Source organism: Melanerpes formicivorus, unplaced genomic scaffold, assembly GCF_026170545.1.
Source record: "Melanerpes formicivorus ecotype bairdi unplaced genomic scaffold, bMelFor1.0.p_v2 SCAF_25, whole genome shotgun sequence".
Lineage (NCBI taxonomy): Eukaryota > Metazoa > Chordata > Aves > Piciformes > Picidae > Melanerpes > Melanerpes formicivorus.
The window spans coordinates 12,625,441-12,650,002 of NW_027142377.1; the positions used below are offsets into that span (position 1 = coordinate 12,625,441).

The 24,562-nt window shown below is 38.7% G+C and overlaps 1 protein-coding gene across 1 annotated transcript in view; it reads right to left on the bottom strand.

The window, feature by feature from the left end:
* SNTG2 (syntrophin gamma 2) overlaps positions 1-14,916 on the bottom strand; it is a 102,729-nt gene extending 87,813 nt beyond the window's left edge. The window contains exons 1-2 of the mRNA XM_068153401.1: positions 14,355-14,916; positions 2,730-2,867 (exon numbers count right to left, since the gene is read on the bottom strand). Of these exons, the coding sequence (XP_068009502.1) occupies positions 2,730-2,867; positions 14,355-14,417 (201 nt within the window). The 5' untranslated portion in view covers positions 14,418-14,916. The remainder of the gene's footprint in view (positions 1-2,729; positions 2,868-14,354) is intronic.
* Positions 14,917-24,562: the final 9,646 nt, after the last annotated feature.

Below are 24,562 nucleotides of genomic sequence, written 5' to 3' on the forward strand. Positions count from 1 at the left end.
GAGGTATTTTGCCCCTAGCTGCTGAAGATTATAAACTGCTACTAAAACTCTCACAGCAGTGTGCACTTGCAGCTCAGAAGACCAACCTTGTCCTGGGCTTCATCAGAAGTGTGGCTTAATAAGACAAGGAAACTGACTCTTCCCCTTCCCCTCTACTCTGCTACTCTCTTGAACCATTTGAAAAGAAAAATATTTATCTCCTTGGAATTTACCTTGTGTAGCTGTAAAAGTCCAGAATTACCAAAAAACTGTGCTAAAGAACTAAGAGCTGTTTCAGCCTGGTTTCAAATTCTGGTTTTGAGCTCCTATACACTAGCAATTTATGTACTGCAAAAAAGACTGTACTCATCTTCATGTTACACTTGATTTGCCTTTATATTAAATGCTGGGATTTCAAAAGTCTGTTTGGTTCAAAGTATAAAACAGAAAAAGTGAATATTGCCATGAAGCCACAGTTTAGTCCGCTTTTCTCATTGGAGTTTGACAACAGACATTCACAAGGATTGAAGATAACACTTTCAGAAAGGGACATTGTGGAAATCTTGCAAGGGACACAGAAAAACAACAGATGACAGCCTTAAAATTTACTTTTCAGAGTTTTCAGTGAGAAAAATGTTAACATTTTCCAGGAAAGGTCAGCCTAACAGGACCACCCTATCCAACAACAGTATGAGCTGAAATTCCTTCTGGATGGATTTCATAGCTAGAGCCACACATTCAAACCTAAATTAACATGTGAATTATGCTTGAAATTCCCTCATTTATACATATTTACACTATTTCTATAACCTGGAAAAACTGCCTGTATTTTACACAGTCTCAGGGGTCAGTCCTCTCCAGACTTACCCACGTTGTATATATGCCAGACCTGCCTCTGCTGTAAGGACTCTTATTCTCATGAATTTCTTTCAAAATCCAGCTCTGCAAGTATTATGAGAGCTTGTCTTTCTGTCATGTCATCCGCCTGGAAATGTTATTTTGAGTACTCCAAAAGTACAACTAAAATTAATCAAAATCAATCCAACTTTGCTTTTAAAAGGAAAAGGCAGACCTAGTGGGGTGTTTAGGGCGGCTTTATGCACTGCTTCAGTTTCAAGTTTGTGCTGGGGGAGAGGTTTGGGAGTTTGTTGCTGCTTTTTATTTCTTTATTGTTTTGGGGTTTCTTTGACTACTTTTTTCTTATTATTTCTTGAGTGATCAAGTGATGATCAACACACATATATATATATATATTTAACATTTTCTCAGAGGCAGCCAGCCTATGCCGATTCAATCAGGAAGTAATCTGGGACTAAGCAGGGCAGAATTTTTGATCCTTTTTCTATGAAAGCTTACACAGAAGGCATTTAAATACCATTGAGTTCAGACCAGTGATGTATCCTTAGGTGCACAGGCAACATATATTGCACTCACATGATATTTACTATGATTCTTGCAGTCACAACTTGCAGGCAAGTTCTCAGCACTACCAGCAATGCCTGTAGCTAAAAGCTGCAGTTTTTCATGCTTCTCAGAGAAGCAAAAGTCATACACAAGCTGACCACTTTTGACTGAAGACTGTATTTTTCAAACCAACCAGAAATAAACATGACTGACTCCACTAAGTGACCTCTCACTAGTTGTCAACTGATAGAACCTTTTTGAACATTTTAAAGAGTAAGTCACATTCCACGGAGTTCCAAAGACAAGTTTCCAAACCAATAGATAATGTTTCTAACTACTAAAAGCTATTTCAAATTAATTTTATGTGATACCAAATTTACATAAATACTTACTATGACAGGAGTGAGACATGTTTTGTACTTTAGAGGCAGACTGTCTCTGATAACACACATGTATGTAAGGATACCCATTATATACTTTTTTGGCTCTTCATTCTTAGCATAAACTCTTTATATCCCCTAGTGCCAGATTATTTACATGACTTGCAATACAGCAATCAGACAGGAAGGTTCCCTCTTGGCAACCCCTGAGGAGGCTGCCATGAGTTGTTCACTACCAGTACAGTTCATGAAATTCATTTTAACTGGTGAAATCTGGGATGCTTACACTTAGTTTTGAAAGGAATGCTTGTGTATACAAGGAAATTCAATGGGCTCTTCGGGGATGTCCATAACCTAGACAGCACTGCTGTATTGCTTATGCAAAATGCTACCAGTTTTTCTAGTGACATTATCAAATGGTAGTACAGAAGGTCCCTCACAGCTTGGGGACACCACACGTTTTGAAAAGTGGCATAACTGAATTTGCGGGCACAAAAAAAAGCATCACATACATGCTGGCACTGATTAAGCCCCATCTGTGCATGGACCAGTAAAGTGAAATACGTGTCAAAGGTTCTCTCAGCCAGCTCAATGCCCTTAAGCAGAAATCCTGTCATTGCTTGATACAGAAATGAAGAAAACTGGTGTATTAGTTTACTCTTAAAATGCTTTCAATGGGAAATACTTCCCATTGAAGAAGTATTCTTCACTTAATGGTCTTAGGGTGTGTGGTAGAAGAATGCTGTAATCTCAGTTATTAAAGACATTCTCTTAGTTAAAGTTACCTAAATCAGAATATAGGAAATACAGCATGGGTTTATATTCAAGAATGCATGCATGCACAAGCACCCCAACAATGTATTTCTATTACCCACTAACAACTCTCACACTCTAACAGCATAAACCGATCTCTGCAGAAGACATTAAAGTGCACAGTGGAGAGCACAGAAATATAGAAGCACTTACATTTGCACTGCGATCACTCCCACTAACACAGACGACATCTTGTTTTTGAATTGTTAATACCTCTTTTGTAAGCTTCAGTCGGATGTCATAAGCATTTTGGGATAGTTTTTCATACAGCAAGGCAATACCAGTTTTAGTCTGTGAAAGTAAGGCACAGAAAAAAAATAGAATGATATGAGCATTTTGTAATGATAAATAACAATCTCTATCCCATTCAATACAGAAAATGCAAATAAATGATCGTTTCATACAAAAAGTGGAAAGTCTTCAAATGGATTAGACATAAAAGGCCTTTCTGTACTTTAAAATATGAGCTAACTGGTCTTTGAAGTAGACATTAATATATACAGAAAAGCAAAACTGAAAAGACAACTCTCCATTGTAGTGTTGCAGAGGAGCGTTGAAACTGAATGATGTCCTCTAACTGCACAACTTACTACGGAACGGCATTGGAAGCAGACAGTTAGGTATAAATGGATGTGAATATTTTCCAGTTTCAGCAAGAAATGGAGAGGTGGAATGTGGCTCCTGACTTAGACATATTCTTTCCCCTGTGTCAGAAAAAAATGGGTGTACACTTCATAAACGTTGCCTTTCAGGTACAGAGCTCTGTTACAATCAACCCCCTACATTTTCACATTTTAAAACATACAAATAAACACAGGTGTTACAGAATTTTTTTTTTCTGTCTAAATTTCTGTTCAGGTCAAGACAGATGGACTTAGGACAAGACTGAAGTTACATATCACTGGACTCACAACTAATAAACTATATAGAATAGTCAAGTTTTTCGTATAAAAAGTAGTGGAAAAGAAATTCCACTTTATTTTCTTATGCACAAATTTCCCACTACTGGTCAGTCAGATTATTATCTGACTTACACAAGCTGTGGAATTAGGACAGATTGTAGCTGTTTGTTAAAGTAAGCAGACTTATGTAATTTCAGATCTTTACAGTCATTGCATAGAGGAGAAAAACACCTATTCTGAACTGAATGACACTTAGGATACCTAAAAACCTGCACACATGTAAGGCTGACACAGGAGGCCTTTGGGGACATCCAAGTCCTTTCTAGATGGAAGGTTTTCATGATTATAATGAGATACAGACATTGGCCATGCCTACATCCAATGTAGGCATGTTGAACTTGAAATGGATCCTGCCAAACGGTTACAGTGTAGAAAGCCACATCAGAGACATTTGTTCAGATTGCAAAGCCAGGGTGAGCAACAGACATCTTCTGAACCATGATCTACCTGATAGTTTATGTATCCACCTGCAAGGGAACAATAGCTCTCTACTTTAATACAGTAAACAAAAAATTCAGACAAGAGTCTAATTCCAGGCAGATAAACCTTGTCCTTAGTGTTTGCTGGGAACGTCTAAAGGAAACAAAGTCCAATGAGAGTGTAAAGCTTTAATAATTTTCACATGTTCAGAAACTCACATTTCATGTTCCCAACATTTGGAATTTTTTCACAAATTTCCAGCACAAGTGAGTGTTTTATCACTACAACTTTGTGAAAGATAAACACATGAGCACTGTGCTAACATCATCTGCTTGAGACATGCTGCAAAGCAGCAAGCAATTGCAAGCAGCAGAACTGCCTTGGGGAAAAAATAAAACAATTCTACTGCTCTTCAGAGGTTGTGCCATCACTACCCCACTTGGACTTGCAGCTTTTGTTAATTTTGCTGACCTACCACACTGTGCTTCAGTGAAACAGAAAGCAGAGCTCTAGAAAGCTCATTATACAGCCTAAACCCAGACCATTTCTCTGGCAAACAATCATAACATATGTTTAGCAGCAGCACAATAAAAAACACCCTGAACTTTCATCTCTACCAGATGACCAAGTAACAAATGAAATATGCAGTGGCCAATTAAATAGCTTAGCACTTTCCATCACACTGCTTATACAGAAAGTCTCCCTGCAGCTCATCAATTCCCATTAAAATACAATACCTACCTCACACTCCATCTAACTCCTGACGTGATCCAAGATGATGCACAATGCCACATTTGCTTTCAGAGCCAGGATTATGATGGCCAGACCAGTCATTTCATGGGCTGCAACTCTCATTTCACATCCTCTATGTGCATACACACAGCCTACCACCTTCTGCCTTACTTTTCAACAAGAACAACTGCAGCATGAACCACAGCTCCAGAATCTTGCTGCACAATTATAGCTGACGAAACTTGTCTGCCCCAGTGATCCAGCCCTTCACCTTTCATGTGTGCCTGAAAGGAAGTGTTTTAAAGTAGCTTGAAGAGACATATCGCAGATTAAAGTAAAACTGAGTTCAGTCTGAATTTCATTCCAGCTAGAAAGCAACTGCCAATGTTAATTTTTAACAGTGTATTATTTTCAATATTGAAAAACAAAAACCCAAACATATTTTTTTAGCCTAGAATAAAACTAAATTAACATAATAGCTAGCTAACTTTTCAAAAGTACTTGGAAGATACACACCTTCTTTCACCTCCTATTAAAAACTAGCTACACTCAACAAAAACTACAGAAAAAAACCCAGCCTATTGTAAGCAAATAGTAAGAGTGCTTATCTTTGTCTTAATATCTTTTAAATACTCCTGAGTATTTTTGAGTGTATTTTTACCCTAAAGCACAGAATATGTCTTAAATATGCATGTGAGAAATTACTGCTTTCATAGACTGCATTTTTTTCCATGTCTGCATTCACTAATGACAATATTATGCACTGACATTTCATGACATACACTTGTAAAAGATATATTAGCATTACAAGCTTTTAGAATATTATCTGTGCTGTGACAACATCACTTTCCAGCAACTCATAACAGAGTTTTTCTTGAATTTAACTGGCATATAGAAGTCTAAAAGCAAGAGTATTAACTCAAGGTAGAAGAAGTTTGAGAGGTTGCTCACAAAATGCAAAATGTAAAAGTCCATTTTGTTGCTTACATCACAGCCTGTCCACCAAAAGCTGTGTTAAAAAGCAGCCTTGGGGTAGATTGTTGGGCTTTTGTTAATAACATTAGCCTTGCAACAAAAGTGATTAACAGCTGGTTCTCAATCTGTGTGATCTTAATCCTTAGAAAGTAAGCAGTAATGTTTCGTTTAATTACTGCAGGCTCTGTATGTTATGGGCTAGATATGATTGATTATTGGCATTCATGTGCACCTCTCAAAACATCAAGCAAAAATATTCCAGTCCCACAACACGTTGGGAAAATGAACTTTCTGAATGTCAGGGTGCCTGAAAATTGTCTGCTTCAAAACTCTAATCAATGCTACATAGTAGTGTCACGTAGTGCATGTTTCAGATGTCAAATGAAACCACTTAGGAAGAGACAAGAAAAAGCACCACAAAAAAAAAAAAAAAAAAAAAAATCTATTGAAATGCAGAAGCTGGAAAAATATTTACAAGTATCAGAGGTGGAGAATGTAAACTCCAAGTAGGGAAAAAGTACTAACATATTGTGGGGGACCAAAAAAAGCCAACTAGTCAAACAATAACCAGATTCAAGACCTTAAACAAGCGTTCTTCAGGAGCTAGAAGCTTATAAAGAAAATACCAGAAATCAAACAGGAAATCTGAGAACAACTGAAAGCTTTCTGTAATGTCCTGTGACTGAAGAAAATTTTCAGGTCATGTGAGTATTGCAAATTAAGTGATTTCTCTGAATTAGACTTCTGCAGACAAAGACTTCTGAAGATAAAGCATGTGTTTTCCAAACCACTCTTCAAAAGGCAATGACAACATCTCAGAGGGGGCAAGTGCAGATATAGTTCATGTTCAGTTTTAAAAACAATAAATTATCTGGGATGAACAAATTTGTCCAGAACTCAAACTCCTGTTTTTAAAGCATACAGAGACTAGTCTCATAATCAAGATAAACAAGAATATTAGTGCTAAAATAATTATTTCTGGAGCTGGTGCTAAGTCTGTTTTGGCAGTTGCACACAAATCTTATTTCATACCTTGCTCATCTAAAAGATCATGCTGACTTGACCACCAGTGCAGAGAACTGATTGTGATATACAGGCACTGTAACCATTTGGCTTATGCCTTGTGAAGTATATTTTTACACATTTAGATATACATGCCAAAGCACAAAAATAAAACTGCTAGAAAACAAACAATCAACAATCACAGATCACTATGGTTGAAAAAGACCTTGAAGATCATTAAGTCAAACCATTATCTAACTCTACCATGCCTGGTGCTAAAACATGTCCCTCAGCACCACATCTCTGGTCTTTGAAACACCTCCAGGGATGGGGATTCAACCACATCCCTGGGAAGCCTGTCCCAATCATTGAGAAACCTTTTAGTCAAGAAGTTTCTTCCAATATCCAACCTAAACCTCCCCTGGTGCAACTTGAGGCCACTTCCTCGCTAGCTTTGTTGCCTTCCTCTGGACATGTTTCAGCATCAAAATGTCCTTCTCATAGTGAAGGGCCCAGAACTGAATGTCGTACTCAAGGTGTGGCCTTGGTAGTACTGAGTTCAGGGGGACAATCACTTCACTGGTCTTGCTGGCCACAGGATTCCTGATACAAGCCAGGATGCTGTTGGCTGCCTTGGCCACCTGGGCACATGCTGGCTAATGTTCAGCCAGCTGCCCAGCAGCATCCCTAGGTCTTTCTCTACTGAGTACCTTTCCAGCCACTTTTCCATAAACTTGTAGACTTCCATGGGGTTGCTGCAATTCAAGTACAGCACCCAGCACTTGGCCTTGTAGAGTCCCATACAATTTGCCTTGGCACAGCAATCCAGCCTGTCCAGGTCCCTCTGTAGAGCCTTCCTACTCTTATATTACAGCTGGAGTAGTTGAATCACTTCAGCTCTGCATGTAGGAACTTTTGCATAACAACATATGGGGGCAGGAATTCTTGTGATTGAATCAGTCCTTCTGTTGGTGTCCGTGCTCTTACACGAAGGCAGTGCATACATTAGTGAACTGATTTCAGTTCTGAAATTACTCAAAAATATTCAAAATATATTATTGAAAGATAACATGTTTACAACAATTTCATTTGTAAAAGCACATTGAGTTCTTAAGTTGCCTGACAGCCTGTAAGTGAAAAGTAGATTTTTTCCTGCATTACACTGCTGTACCATTGTGCAGATTTTTCTTTTCCCTCAAGAGTCACAAAACTGGCTCCTGTCATATAGAAAATAATGGACATGATGGATAATTAGCTCCCTCTGAAATGGCTCAATCTACATTATGAGCTGAAGGACAAACCAACTGGAAAACAGGAACCTGAATAGTCTTTCTTGCAGTACATTACAATAGCTCAGATTGTCAGGCAAAATGTAAGATACAGCAGCCACAAAGATGATACTACTCAGTTCAGAGCAGATTAGATATCACAGCTAAAGTCTTGTAAGACCTTGGTGAAGTCTTGGATTGTACTAAGCAACCCAACTCCCACTGACCATTTTCCCACCTCACAGGCATTCAGAAAACGCTCTGGACTGCACACATTTTTCATACAGAGCATGCAATTAAGTAAGTATCACAGTATCACAGTATAACTAAGGTTGGAAGAGACCTCGAGGATCATCGAGTCCAACCTGTCACCACAGACCTCAAAGTGAATAGGTCAGAAACTAGAAACCTGTTCAAGTTAACTTAGGGCAAAATTCTGGAAAGGAACTTGCAAGGAAGACTAAGGAGATTCAGATTTTGCCTATTTGCTCTGACATCAGCAAAATCTGACTAGTCAGGTTTAGAGACAGATGTTTTCTCTGTAAAATTAGAGCACAGAAAGTATGGAAACAAACCATAAGGGTGCTCCTTTGCCCTTAAAAATCAGATTTTGGAAACTCTGGCTTGAGGGAAAACTTAGAACTTTTTTTACTATTAGACAGCAGCTTTAAAACATCTGACAGATAAAATTGCAGGTTCCCAGACTAAAGAGAGGCATCAAAGTGGCTGTCAAAGTGTCAGTGCCATCTACTTGATGAACTATTTGCCCTTCTGACAAACATTTATTTACATTTTCTCTAAAAAGGCTTTCAATATAAATGAGCATTTGATTAAAGGTGGAAACTTGGATAAGAGTTAGAAATTATTAAAAAGCTGTAGGAACATTTTCATAAGTATGTATCCTATAAAATGCAGTTCTTAATTAAACATTGAATTGCAGTTAAAAATAAGTTAAGAAATATTCCATTTGTGTTCAACATCTCAGAACGGAAACAGTTAATTGAGAACAACTTCAGTGCTTTTTCAGTCAAAACCAACATGAACAAATCTTAAAAGTTGTGGAGGTGGAAAAAGGGATTGCTAATGATCCTACCAAGCAGATTTACTGATTGTATATTTTTTTGCAGTAACTGGAACCTTATGGACTGTAAGACCTTGTTCTTTCTGTACCAAAGGTTCTCAGATAATATAGCCCAAACTCATCACATCAAATTCTAGGTACTTTGGTGAAATCTTTAAGATAAGAACATATTTATACTAACCTCCCTGAGGCTTCAGTGAACAAAGACAGCAAACTTCAAAGCAGTCAGATTTTAACCACCCTCTGAAAGTGTAATTTTTTCAGTAATAGCTATTTGAAATATATATAACTTGGACAAGGTGTTGAAAATGTATTCTGGAGAAACTACATCTGAAATAAAAAAGGAATTTTAAAATGTCAAGTGACAGGTAAAGTGCTGTGCTACAGCCAAAGTACACATTCAGGGAGTGAAGAAAGCCGGTGACTAAATGGAACAGACACATACTCCATAAAACACCTGCCCATTCACTCCCATTTGCAAGACAGATGAAAAATGAAATATGGGTGTACCAGACTACTTAACATTGTTGAGATGTTTAAATAATGTGTTTTGTTTTGTATTTTTTTCCCTGAAGATGTTGCTTTAAGAAGAAGGAAGAAAACACAAACAAAAAGCAACACACAAAGACACCGCTTTACGAAAGAATTTAAGTGTTATTGTGGTTTAGATGTTTTTACCAAGTATGAAAAGCAGCTGGGAAAAATAAATCTCTTCATGGCTATTATTGGGGGTTTTGGTTGTGTGGTTTTTGTTGTTAGGTTGGTTGGTTTTGTAGTTCTGCTTTGTTTTGTTTTGTTTTCAGAATGACAAATATGCCAGGAGCTGTTAAAAAAAAACCATCACATTGAATAGGCAGTCCTGTACATGTCATAGAAGCTACGTTTACTCTGCAAGCTCCTTACAGTGAATATGGATTAAGGAACCTTGTAACTGAGCAGGATAATAGAATGTACAAAAAAAATAGTTAGTTAGGTACTTGTATGGATAGTGTCCACTGCTTCTCTTAACAGGGCAGACAAAACACGTCAAAGCAGAAGGAGGACTGATGTTAGTCTTCTCTATTATTTCAATTACACAAATAGTATTATCATGACTGCAAAACAAATAAACAAACAAACAAACCCCCACAAAACACAACACCAAAACCAGAACACAAAACTAAGAAATCACTTTCTGACCTCCTGCTTATAAAACACTGACAATGGAGTGTGTGGAACATAGCTAAGTTTCGTATTTCTATAAATTGATCAATTTGTAAGCATAGAATGGTAGAGTTTGGAAGAGACCTCTGGAGATGGAGTCCACCTCCACTGCTAAAGCAGAATTGCCTGTAACAGGCCACAGAAACGCATCCAGATGGATTCTGAAAGGGAGACTCCGCAACCTCTCTGGGCAGCCTGGGCCAGTGCTCAAGCACCCTGTCAGTAGAACCTCACGTTGAGGTGGAACTTCCTGGCTTCCAGTTTGTGTCCACTGGGGGGGGGGGCGGGGAAGAGGGGGAGGGGGAAAGAAGAAGATGGCATTAAGATCTTCCCCTCCCAGTCATGTCTTGACTGAGAGATGTTATTCTCACCATGTGAAAACAGGAAGTCTAGAAGGGAGTCTCCAGCTTAATGCTGCCTAGCAATTTGTTCACCATATGATACTGTTATCCTCAAGTAAAGAGATACATTATGAAACGAGATAAGCCACCACGGATTCATCACAGTACAGACAGATGATGATGTGAAGTCACTGTGGAATAAGATATGCAAATTTCAAATGGATGATGTTTGCACCTTCAAGATAAAACATACATTCAATGATAAATAGGTGGTCATATAATAACAGTTATTACTCCATTAGGAAAAATAAAAAGGCAAGAAAACAGTATTTCATAGAATCATAAAGGGCTTTCCCAAGCCCAACCACCAACCTAAGACCACCATAGCCATTAAGCAACATCATGAAATGCCATACCTACATGTTTTTTGAACACCTTCAGGTATAGTGACTTCATCACCTCCCTGGGCAACTTATTCCAAAGCCTGACCACTCTTTTAGTAAAGAACTTTTTCCTAATATTCAACCTAAACCTCCCTCACACAATTTCAGTCCATTTTTCCCTAGTATCAGGTGACAGAACAAGAGGAGAGACTGACCCAAACCTCACTACAGCCTTTCAGGTAGTTGTATAGACCAAAGAGGTCTCCCATCAGGAGTAAACCATTATGTAGCAGAAAAAAAACCAACCAACCAAACAAACCAACCCCAACCAAACAATGATGCTGGTCTCAAACATTATTTAAGCCTTTTGCCATTCTATCTGTAGCCATAATTTGTAAAATTAGTAATGTCATCATGGACACTATTTTAAAGTAATTGATGAATAAAGCAGCTCTGTTTATATGTGTCACCTCCACAAGCTATCATTAAAAGATCTGGTGTTGACATCAGTGTGAATGCAGGCACATGCACTTTGTGAAGCCCCTCTCTCACAAAACATGTCCATATAGCCACCAAAAACGTACATAATCCAGTCAGAAGTGCATTAGCCCATATCTGTGTGATTTGTCAGCAAGTTATCTATTTTAGACCTATCACTCTAAATAGTATCAGTGAGAAGCAGCAACTACTTGAGTGACAGAAGAGAAAAAGAGCAGCAGAAGAGCAGCCTACTAGAGGGAAAGCAGCACATTTCAAGGTCAAGCTCAAATTCAGATGGTTGACGGTAGACTTTTACACACTGAAGCTGTAAACAAGTTTGTATCTCTCATTTAATATAAGCTATGCATAACTGTGAACCTTTTAAGAATTAATTTTGGTTGCACAGGGAAACCTTCTTGCTCTCTACAGCTCCCTAAAAGGAAGCTAGAGCGAGGTGGGGGTCAGTTTCTTCTGACTAGTAACAAGTCATAGGACAAGAAGAAATGGCCTCAAGTTGCACCAGGGGAGGTTTAGGTTGGATATTAGAAGAAACTTCTTGACTGAAAGGTTTCTCAAAGACTAGAATAGACCCTCCCAGGGAGGTGGTTGAACCCTCATCCCCAGACGAGTTTCAAAGAGGCAGAGATGTGGTGCTGAAGGATCTGTTTTAGCACCAGACTTGGAAGATAGTTCTTGGACTCAATCCTAAAAGTTCTTTTCCAACAAAAATGATTCTATGATTCTAAGGAGGAGATATAGTTTTATGGTTGAGCAAGGCTCTTTTATTCCATGTTTTTAAGCTGTGTATGTTGGATCTCCCAAAGAACTCACTAGTTTTTATTATTTCCTGACAAAAATGTGCTTTACATACGTAGCTAGTACTTTCTGCAAAATTGTGCCATTTACTAAAAGAGCCTGTCAACTTTTCCATTTAGAAAAGAGGAAAGTGCTGTTTTGACAGGTTCATGCTGCAACGTCTGATTAACTTACACGGCAGATAGCGCCATTACAGAACGATTCAAGTTGTGTTCAAGACCTGCAAGGAGTTTAAAGGATTTTTTGTTTCTGTTTAAGTAACAACTTTTTATTCTTTTTCCACCCCTCAGATACTTTTGGTAACTTTTTCACATTTTAAACAGCATTTTACAAAGAGGCAATGTCTTGTGGAAGTTAACTTTTTACTTCATTACTCTGGGGAAGACTCATTACATGAATTCAGAGGTCACTGGAATGGTTGGAGTGGGCTTACTAAAAAACTAAAGAAGCCTGAACTGTTGCCAAATGTTACTCAGCTCAGCTACATTCATCTCCAGCAGCCAACCTTTAGCTTTATGGTAGTACTGTTCAGTGGAGCACTCCTACTTCCCCATCTGTCTTTGTTTCCCCATTGCAATACTCCGCTCAGTCCCATTTCTTTATCATCAGTTTTGAAGGTTTTATTGCTCCCTTTGGTCTTTGAACAAACTTGGGGAGAACAAGTCTTGTCAGCTTGTCAGACTGGAGCAGTTGAAATGTGCCTGTGGTGCATGTTGGCACCTACATTTAACTGAACCTCACGAGGTATTTAATAATTAATTACTCTTAAACACACCCTTCAACAATCTAATCGCTCCATTTATTGCTCTTTAATCCCCTGCCTCTAATTTACCAATTATATTCTGCATTAATATTTGCAATTCTTGTTTATTCAATGTTGAACCTCTGATTCAATGTTATTGAAGGGAGCCAGTGGAAAATACAGACCAACTCAAGCAATGGCCAAGGGTGCTGCACATGTAGTACACTTCAAAAGCGAAACGTGACTTCACGTCTGTTTATGACATTTTCCTCTAAAGCAGATAGTCCAATAGGAACCATGGCAACTGCTCAACTGCAAAAGAGGCAAGAGCAAAACTATAAATATTAAAATTGGATGCTTATCATTTTACTTTTAAGTGGAGAACTATCCAACTTCATACAATGTATGCTTTCCTGTCATTTTCACTAATGTTAAAATCCTCTAAGTTTTCAAATGCTTCTGAGGAAGAGCCAAAGTGACAATGAACCAAAGTGGCAGTGAACTTACAAAAGCTTTAACCATAAGACAGATTAACCATGTTTTACACAATAAATTCTAAACCTTTGAACTCCACATACAGCACTGTCTAGGACACCCTGACCACCATTTAGCTAAGGAGTCAGTTTCTTCCCCAGCAGAAGGCAGCAGTTCAGCCCTTCTCCACCCTAGTCACTTGCTGTAGAAAATTAAATCATCCTTTGAATTTGAACTATTTACTTGGCCACTTCCAGTTTATCAATATTCTAGAAATAAAGAGCTTCCATAAAAATCACATTCTTTATAAACTGCATCCCTAATCACCCAGCTGTGGCTCTACAACATCTTAAATGTATCTAAAGCATTCTACTTCTACCTGCATATTCAACCTCATCCCTCATACTAACACTACTGTTTTGTCATCAAACTGGGGAATGAACACTTGCATATTTTTCTAGGTGTGCTTTTCACCCAGATACATATCCTGGACTGGGACACCAAGAATTACATGATTACAATAGTGACTGAATGAAACTAGTCCGTGTATTCAGAGACAAGAGAAGATATTCTCAATTTGTGATTTTTGTTTTTCTTTAATTTTTATTTTTTAAAGCAATTGAGGTTGCTAAAGAAAAAATACACATGTTTATGCAGGGCAGGAAAGCTTCCCATACTCTAATATCTGCAGCTGCTAACATACTACAAAATGAGACTCATTCTCCTACTGAAGAATGAGATGGCAGATTACTTATTGTAACACATGGCAATTCATCTTCCAAAAGGTGTATGGGATGACTAGTTTAGATTGAGAAAAAGACCATGTAGATGACTACACAAAGACTACAGACAAGTCTGGGAAAATTGCATGGGATTGGACAAGGAAAAAGGACACAAACCAGAAAACTGGAAGCTGTATTTCCCACTTGGTGTGAAGGATTTTCAGTTAGAGGTAGCATCATGTTTCTTGCATTGTTAGAAATTGGCTATTTAAAGGAATTGTCTTGAAATATTTGTTCCTCAAATCTTCTAGGACTTCATTTCTTTCTTTCTTTTTTTTTTCCATTGTTTCAAAGGAGCACTGTCAAAAATGCAACAATGGTATTTCCCTGTTTTTAAAATATAATATTTGGTATCAGTAACATTTCTCATTTCTAAATTATCTCCAAGCTGTATTGTACCAGTAAATAAATTTATATGATTTCATAGAACACTTACGATACTCATGGAAATAATTCAACATAATCAAGGACTGCAAGCAATTCTTATTATTACTTCCTGTCAGGCATGCAACATTTCTGCACTAGATACACACTTTCAGCAGGAATGACTCACCATAAATCATTTTAAAGTACAAACACTCCGCCCTAAGAAGCTTTCTGCTCAAATATAATTTACCCAGAGATTATAACAAAGAAAAGAAACACCATGGTATACAGACTGATTTAACACCTAACTCTTGTTCAGTAATTAATCATCTGCATAAGTGTTTTATACATACACCTGTGAGATAACTCAAAAACATTGTCAAAACACTTACCTCTGAGAAACTGAGTTTTAAGAAAGACAAGAATATTTTTACAATCTGAAATTCTGTACAGAATCAGACCTACACTCTTAAAACATTATATGTAGTTAGATCTGTAGGGATACATGCACTGAAAGATAAACCATCACTTAATTATTCACCTAAGAGGCCTCGGATACTTCAACACTCAAATTTCACTTGGTCCTTAAGCTCAATAAGTAACCACAAAAAACTGAAGCAACTAATCAATTTAACTCTTCAATCTGCTTAAAACCTTTAGTTTGATTTAAAGTACATTTAATACAAAAGATCCTGACTTGTCTTTTAAGTACTCTTGCCTATTTCTTGTTTCCTTTATCATTCACAGAATCATAGAATAGTTTCAGTTAATCTCCTCAAGTCTAATCATTATCTAACGTGTCTGGGGCCAAATTATGCATCTTAGAACCACATCACTGCATCTTTGCAACACCTCCAGGGATGGGTATTCAACTACTTCCCTCAGGAGCCTATTGTAGTCTGAGAACCCTTTCAATGAAACAGTTTATTCCAGTATACAACCTAAACCTCCATGCTGCAACTTGTGGCCATCTCCTCTCATCCTATCTCTTGCTACTAGGGAGGTGAAATAAACATATGTTCACAACTACCTCCTTTCAGCTATTTTCAGATGTGTGTTTCTCCAGACTAAACCCTAATTCCCTCAGCCACTCCTTTCAAAACCTGTTCTCCAGCCCCTTCTCCAGCTTCATTGTCTTTCTCTGCACACACTGAAGCTCCTCAGTGTCTTTCTTGTAGTGAGGGCCCCAAAACTGAACACAGTACTCAAGATACTCACCAGTACTGAGTATAGAGAGACAGCCACTTCCCTGATCCTGATGGACACAGTATTCCTGATACAGGCCAGGACTCCTACTCTCTTATGCATTTGCTTATGTAAATTATCAAACTCAGCTGCCACCTACATTACCATAATAACCTACAACATAGTTCTTGATCATTATTATAAGGATATTCACCTGCTATAATTTGATCACTAACAATCCCCATTAGACATCAGCCATATTATGTTCTTTGACAGGAGTCAGGCAGTAAATCAATACATAATACACTTCTAAATGAGTAGTCTATAGCACAAGAACGTTAATGGCCTGGCAGTTCTGCAGAGTAACTTCTACTCGTGAACGCAAATCAAATTTCTGTTAAAGGAAGCTGGAATTTCACATTAAAGACTATTTACCCATGCCTCTGAATCAACATAAATAACTACTCTACTGATACCAAAGTGATAAAAAAAATGGCCTTTGTTACAAGAACACCATAATTGATGAGCACATATTCTTCCAGACTTAGCACTCCCTCTAATTACACCCAAGACACCCGGGAACCTTTCACAAGTATGAAAGGTTGTGCTGCTAATTTGCAAAGACATCCTGGCAGCAGCCACCCCTGGTTGAGAAGGCCATTTGGCTACTTGTAGTGAAGTGCTGTCCTCAAAACCTTTCAACAAACTGCAAACTGTTACTTGCTAATGAAATTATACTGCTTGCACAATGAAGCTGGACTCTCTTGCTGGCACAGACTACAGATAATAGGAACATATTTTTACCCATCTGCTAAATGCAACTTCAAAAAAATCATTGGCTTGTGTTCAAAGAGTAAACAATTTGGAGAGCTTGATTTTGACATATCACCTTTTGTGGTGGTGAGCGAAAGTTCAGTTCTCCCCACCCCTCACTCCCCGCCCCAAAGAAACCATGGCTAACTCAGTCAGAGAAGCAGAGATTAATTAAAGCTATATTTACATGCAGGATGAAATGCAGTGAATATATACACAATATACAGTATTTACAATATATACAGAAATATACAGCAAAAGAACATAATACAGAACAAAACTCCCTCCTCCAGGCAGGAGGGTCCTCCCCCCGCCAGGAGGGTCCTCCCCCCTGTACCCCCTCTCTCCCCCTATCTCCCTTATTTCCCAGAAAGGGTTAGAGAGAGAAAAGGTAATTATTAAGGAGGTAAATTCTGTTAGTTCAAAGCGTATGCAAGAATTAGTTTTCTTATCTGTTAGCTCAAGGTTAACTCCATCCAGCAGCTGTTGCTCAGAGAGAGAGAGAAGCAGACAGGCAGAACTGAGACTCAAACAGAACTAAAACTTAAAGTTGCATTCTACCAATCAACCAATGAAATTAGTTTAGAATATCTTGTTTTCAAAACATTCACGCAGAGCATTCCAGTAGAGACCCAGGCAAGCCTAAGAGAAGTTCAGACAAACAGTCACAGTATGCCTGACAAATCCTGTTCAGAAGCCAAGGGTGGTAAGACAAGTCTGTCTATCATGAACAATGAAATTATTTCGTGTGACACAGGCATGAGTTTGCCACCAGGATAGGCTACCCATTTGACTGCAAATGGCTGGTCTTGTGGCAGAGCAAAAGCAGAAAGTAACACCACTGATATTCAACAACACTGCTTGGTCAAAATCAGGCCTATCCACCTTTAACACTGAAGTGCAGTTATATGTCCCATAGCTGTATTCAACTAGATACCTACCAATAGCTGCAGCTATTCTGACTGCAACACAAACCCCAGAGTACTTCTAGTAACTAATTTGAATTTGAATCTAGAGTAGCAGCCAGAAAGAGTTACAAATCAAGTTAACTTTGTTAAAATGCCTAAAATGGGAACACTTCTACAATCAAGAGTCTCTTCCTACGTTCTCTCTACCCCCTCTGTCTTATGGATTGATTCACCTTGCAGGTGGGTATCTATTTGACTGTTCCAGGGCCTCATCACCCTCATGGTAAAGAATTACTTCCTAATGCCTAATCTAAGGCTAGGTTCTTCCTGCTTGAAACCATTGCCCAGAGACATTGTGGAGGTTCCAAACCTGGAAGAATTCTGAGCCAAGTTGGTTGGGGCCCGGAGCAACCTGGTATAGCAGGATGTCTCACTGCTGATGGCACAGGGATGGAATGAAATGATCTTTAAGTCCCTTTTCAACCCAAATCATTGCATGAATCTATATTCATATAAATCTAGATGTACTCAGAACTTGAATTTCCCCACAGTCTCTGCTGAATACCAGTAGTGTTTGCTATGTGGATTTTGGCCTCCAAAACAAAAATTGATAAAGTGATTCAGTTAAAGGATCAACATACTTGTTTATCAAAAATGAGTACTTGTTTGAACTAGAACTAAAGGATTCACCAGAAACCTAGTTCTACACCTAGCAAATCTGCCAAAATTGTTTTAATTCACGGAAAGGTTGGTATGCAAGGAATGCAAAGCCATCTTTTAGAGAGATTATTGCTCTGAATCATGTAAATAGCCACCCTCCCTTTTTAGAGCAGTTGTGTTTGCTCTTCAAAGAAGTAACAAATATATCTAGTTCATTAAAACTGATTTTTTTTAAACTATTCAAAAAGGGCAGCTAGTGTACCTGTGAAAATAAAGCATTTACATTTATAAACCTACAACTTAAGCAATAAATGACTAGGTCAGAAATTACATGCAGGAGCAGATGCTAAATGGATTATATTCTCACATGAAAATACTGGTTAGGAAAACAATTTTTTAAAGGGCTCCTATTAATGTGTAGGTTTTCATGAGAAGAAAACTATTTAAGTAATTTCATTTTATCTGTTACAACCATGCAGCTTGCCAAGGATTAAGCTTCTTCAGCAGAAAAGAAAATGTATTTCACTGAATGCCTGAAGCTTTTCTATGCTTATCTGTTATTCAGAGAAGTTACTATTTAGTAGTCACCAGTATGCACCATTGCATACATGAGACACAAGTGGGCTCTGAGAAGCTACACTCCATGAATTTAGACAAGAAAAAGCAGAATATATGAAAGGAAAAAGGTACATTATTTTGAGAATCAGATATTTACAGTGTCAGAAATCTGTTCCTCCAGCTGATCAAATGACCTCATAACCTTCTGCAGCACAGAAGACAACATTTCTGCTCTCAGGCCCCATGTCCAACATCATAATAAACTCTACAAAGAAGGCAGAGATATTAAACTTGCTCAACTGCTTCTGTTACTCCGTAAGAATGCAGAAGCACTTCTTCTCACAGCTACTATGTTTCTCAAACTTCAAATAACTGAAAAAAAACATATCCTCCCAAAACAAGCACCTTCCCAATAGTTTTCAGATAAAATCCATAAGTGGGTGGCAGCCACCAGCCTCCATCCCCCACGCCCCGCCACCCCCACCCCCTGGCTTTCTACAATGCTTTTAAGTCCTTTAAAACAATCTTTTCTCCTTTGTGTTCTTAAAAGGTTTAGTTTACAGGGCCACTAAGATGTTAAAATAACTGCTTCTATGACTGTATTACTAACAATTTTTCTTTCTGTACTAATCTGCAAACATATCATCTGGTAGTCAAGATCAGATGTTCATGTGTTTTGCATATAAAGAAGCTATATGTAAAAAATTCAAAAGGCAACAAGAAAAAATGTAAACAAAAGTAGTGCTGAACAAACAACATGAAGATGTTGCTGTATGATTCAAGTAGTAGAAGCAAACAAGTAGCTAAGAATAAGCATTCTTCGTGTATCTGGATGCATCAGTCAACATTCACTGAAACTTTAATGTTGAGTTGCCAGAAACCTAGCCTACTTTCATTTTTGGAACTTATTTGTTACTAAGGAAGGCTGGCTCCCACCTCCTTTAGGGTAGTTTTAGGCAGCAAGGTCTCCCTTCAGCCTCCTTTTCTCAAACAGAACGGTGCTTGTGAGCTCCTTAGCAAAAACTGTGTTTTCTCATAAAACTAGCCTTAAAAAAATTATCATTTAATTTGCAGACTGTTGCTAAACATGCTTTCCCTTCCTGCTACAAAAGTTTAATAGAAACTACACAAATACAGTCAAACTGTCCTCCTTAGACACTGTTTCACATAAGCACTTTTGGAGTTGTCCAAGCTGAAAGAAAATAACCCCCAAAAAATCAATCTCCAGTCATGCAGAACAAACAAAAATTCATCCATGCCTTCTCTTTCAGCTCAAGGTTTAATATTTGCATGGAGTTTGATGCGACTTAGCAAGAGAGCTACGTTAGCTAATTTTAATTCACCATTAAAGAAAGAAAAATTGGCAACAGCCCTCCCTAAACTGAGAAAGACTCTCTCCCCAAGGAAGAAAAGTGAACATACATGACAAGAAGTGACAGAACACAGTTGTGTGTCTGTTGTGTCACTCTCCTAACAGAGTTGGACTGAAATTAATCTTTTTTTTGTTTGTTTTTTGAGAAAAGGCTTAGTTTTTGATAGCTTGCAATGAACTTCAAAGCCTATCTGTATGAACTGAAGTAGCTTTAGTAGCTTTAGAAATAAAAAGCCTTGTGAAAGAAACACAAAAGCACCGGTTTATACTCTAAAAATATCCTAAGTTATTCCTGCCACTAAGAACCTGTTACAAGGTAGTGTTTTCATGAGCGTTAGTAGAGGGATTTCTCCCTCAAATCACCAACAGCTGGAATAAAATACATGTCTCAACAGTGGCTTTCTGACTTGTGCTGAATACCTCTGTTTACAAACCTGAAGGACTACAAATCCAGCCGCTCACACTGCTTCTGAGCAAGCTGGAGTATCTTCACCAATCCTGCAGGGGCTTCCCCACCAGCATCCTAAGAGGGAAGACCACAATTTACCACAATCAGGTACCCAGCAAAACAAACATCTCTCCAGGTAGCACCTTACAGATGGATCAGCTTTTCTTTGCAACACATTACCTCTCTGCATGTTTTTTTTCTCTTTTTAGCTCTTGAGTAGATATATAGGACCTCTGTCAATCAGGAGAATGACTACTGCATTTTTTTTTCCCATCTCTGTAAGAAATGTGTTGATGGAAAACTAGAAGAGGCATGAATTAGGCTATGAATCTTTTTAACAGCTTGCACTGTCAAAAGCAAATAGTTATCAATGTTATCTTTATGAATGACATTACAAGCATGAATATATCTTCTCTTATATAAAATGTGCATTTTCCTATTTTATCACTATTAAGCTATTAAACTTCTGTTTATTACAAGCATCTAGAGTATAACTCCTATGCCTTTGAGATGCATATTAACTAAACAAGTTTTACCAAGATTTTATTGCTCTGTTCTCCCAAAAGTTATTGTGATGCTCTTCTTCCAAACCTAACTTAAATACTTTAAAGCATTCTTCACTACAGAGATTTTGTTGGGGTTGTCTCTAACTGAAACAGAACAGCGTTTTTGATAAAAAGAATCAAGAATATTTTCATAACTAATTTACTTTTAGGCATAATACAGCTTTAAAGGATTGCCAGAAGTGTTGTACTTAATCATAACACATTAGCCTTTCATTGGATTAGCAAGAAAAGCCTGAGTGACAGGCACAATAATACAGCATTACAGGAATTGAAACAGTCATATTTTTCATCTTCTTGGAAAAGCAAGACTGGCCCATTAAGAATGAATTTAAATGTTTCTATTTTAAGCTGATTAAGACTCATACCTGGAACACTCAGGGGTTTGTCTGTCTATGCAACATCAGAAGGGCAGTTCACTAATCAAAAAATAAACTCTGATTAAAAGGATGAAAGAGATGCAGGAGTAAGAAAAGTACTGTCTTCCTGAATATCACATCAGCAACCCCTCATGCAAGGTACTTTCTAAATCCCTTCCACAAAACATCTAATTGTTTTACAGTCTTGAAAGAATTACACAAGGCCTGTCCATGCAGAGCATTGTTTCCTGTCTGTGTAGATACCTAGACAGAGAAGGAAAGGTGGGTCATGACTGGTGGGCACAGAATCACAGAATCACCAAGGTTGGAAGAGACCTCAAAGATCATTAAGTCCAACCTGTCACCACAGACCTCATGACTAAACCATGCATTGTGTCTTGGTCAGGAAAGACCAACCACAAGTAAGTTCCCAGCACAAAATGGTACAGATCTAGCTGACCTCTGAGATGTTCCAAGGTTTTAAGATAGCTGTGGTTTCAGCACAAGCACTAACACAGGTCTCCTGTAAAATGTGTCTTTATTAAGAAACAAACCTGTGCTGAGTAAAGCAGGTAACTCCCAGTTCTCTGAAGTACCCAGGATATGGAATAGAATAGAATAGAATAGACCAGATCAGGTTGGAAGAGACCTTCAAGATTGTGTTCAACCTATCACCCAACACCACCTAATCAACAAAATCATGCAACCAAGCACCCCATCAAGTCTCCTCCTGAACACCTCCAGTGATGGTGACTCCACCACCTCCCCGGGCAGCCCATTCCAATGGGCAATCACTCTCTCTGTGTAAAACTTCCTCCTAACCTCCAGCCTAAACTTCCCCTGGTGCAGCCTGAGACTGTGTCCTCTTGTTCTGGTACTGGGAGAAGAGACCAACCTCTGCCTGTCTACAACCCCCCTTAAGATAGTTGTAGAGAGCAATAAGGTCACCCCTGAGTCTCCTCTTCTCCAGGCTAAGCAACCCCAGCTCCCTCAGTCTCTCCTCATAGGGCTTGTGTTCCAAACCCCTCACCAACTTTGTTGCCCTTCTCTGGACATGCTCCAGCAAGTCAACCTCCTTCTTAAACTGAGGGGCCCAGAACTGGACACAGTACTCAAGGTGTGGCCTAACCAGTGCTGAGTCCAGGGGCAGAATGACATCCCTGCTCCTGCTGGCCATACTGTTCCTGATGCAGGACAGGATGCCATTAGCCCTCCTAGCTGCCTGAGCACACTGCAGGCTCATGTTCAGCCTGCCATCAACCAGCACCCCTAGGTCCAGGAAACAGCACTCTTCCTTCCTTCTGAGTGGAAAGGTGAAGGGTTAAATCTTGGAGAGCTGAGCTCCAAGCACTGCCGGACTGATAAGAAGGAGACAGTGTTGGCCTTGATGGCTTGTGAACTATGGGAACTCAGTGCAGCAGTGCTGTTGGAGGAGGGCAGATATTTGATTACGTGTGGTTGTTATGACCTGAGAGGGTCAGTCTTCAGACATACAGAAGAAGGATGTAACGGAGTCCCAGTTCCTGTTGTAACCGGCTTCTGCGCTGTAGTAGTTTTATAAAGAAGACTTCTGTATAATAAAGTAGACACCTGGCCTGCATCAGGCTGCGCCCCGTCTCTTAATCGCGGCAGAAAGGCTCATGAACCTTGCACAGGTACTGTCAGCTTTTGAAAGTCATTTTTGATTTTCAGACACACAAAACTGGTAAGCAGCTGACTGATAGAACTGTCAAGTCTGAGAAACTGGAGGTGCATTATCCCAAATCATTTGGGAGAATTTCTATGCAAGGAAAACTGCAATTTTCAACTGTAGCAGAGACACTGACTTTAATGCTTTGATTCGATTTTTACAAATATCTATTCACTTAGTTCCCCTTAAATCAAGACTACAGAAATTGTGCATAAACTTTTCCCGGTGCTCATCTCTTTTAATCAAATATCTATGGCTAATATATTTCAGACACATGTTCTGATATGACATACAAAATCCTTGAGAGGAGGGCACCAGTGGTTAACCATACAAACATTAAATTAAAAACATTTTAAAAAAGGAAGATTTGTAACAGCAGCTAAAAAGTTATTTTCCACATTAATCTTGTTCAGAAGTTCCAGAGGGCTATAAATCCAATTTTACAAGTAGAGATTTCTTAAGTAAAAGATATGATGTTTAATGTAAATTCTGTCGTTAATTTTCCTTGAAGAAGAATTCTTTTTAAGTCTTTCATGTTAATATCACTCTAGAGAGGCTAATCCTAGAGGATGCTACCAGTGCATATGAATGTAACAGTGCATATCTCAGTATAGCACACACATACTAACCAGGGTTTCACTGAAAGACTCAAGAAAAGTGCAAAACCAAAATGCTTCATTTTATTAGCTTCTCCCATTACAGAAAGCGAACACCTTCCTGGCAGTACTCAGCCTGGCTGTCACCATGGGCTTCATGTGCAGCTGCTCATTCTCCCAAGCCTCTGCTGTATCCAGGCTGAAGCTCAATACACTGCTGCACCAATTCTGTGTGACTACGAATCATAAAATTCATCAGATTAGAAGGGACCTTAGAAGGTCATCTTATCCAACCCCTGCCCTGCAGTCAGCAGGGACATCTTTAACTAGGTCAGGATGCTCAGGGCCCCATCAAGTTTGACCTTGAATGTCTCCAGGGATGGGGCCTCCATCACCTCCCTAGACATCCTGTTCCTGTATTTTACCACTCACATTGTAAAGAGCTTCCTCTTTACATCCAACCTAAATCTACCCTGCTCTAGTTTAAAACCATCGCCCTCATCTTATCTACACATGCTCCAGCAGGTACTTGTCCTTCCTGTGTTGAGGGCTCCAGAGCTGGAGAAAACCATTCTTAAACAATACTGCCTTAAACAGGCTGCACACATTTCAGTGGCAGGTCATTTCAACACTTACCAGTTGCAGTAAATAAAGCAGCTCCTGGCATCCACTCCACACATTTCTGAATTTGGGTCATCTCACAGAATCACATAAATAATGTCTTTCATACCTTGCACAGAAACTGTCAAGATACCCCTGGTCACAATGTTTTGTCTAAGTAATGTGAATGAATGGAAATTAAGCTAT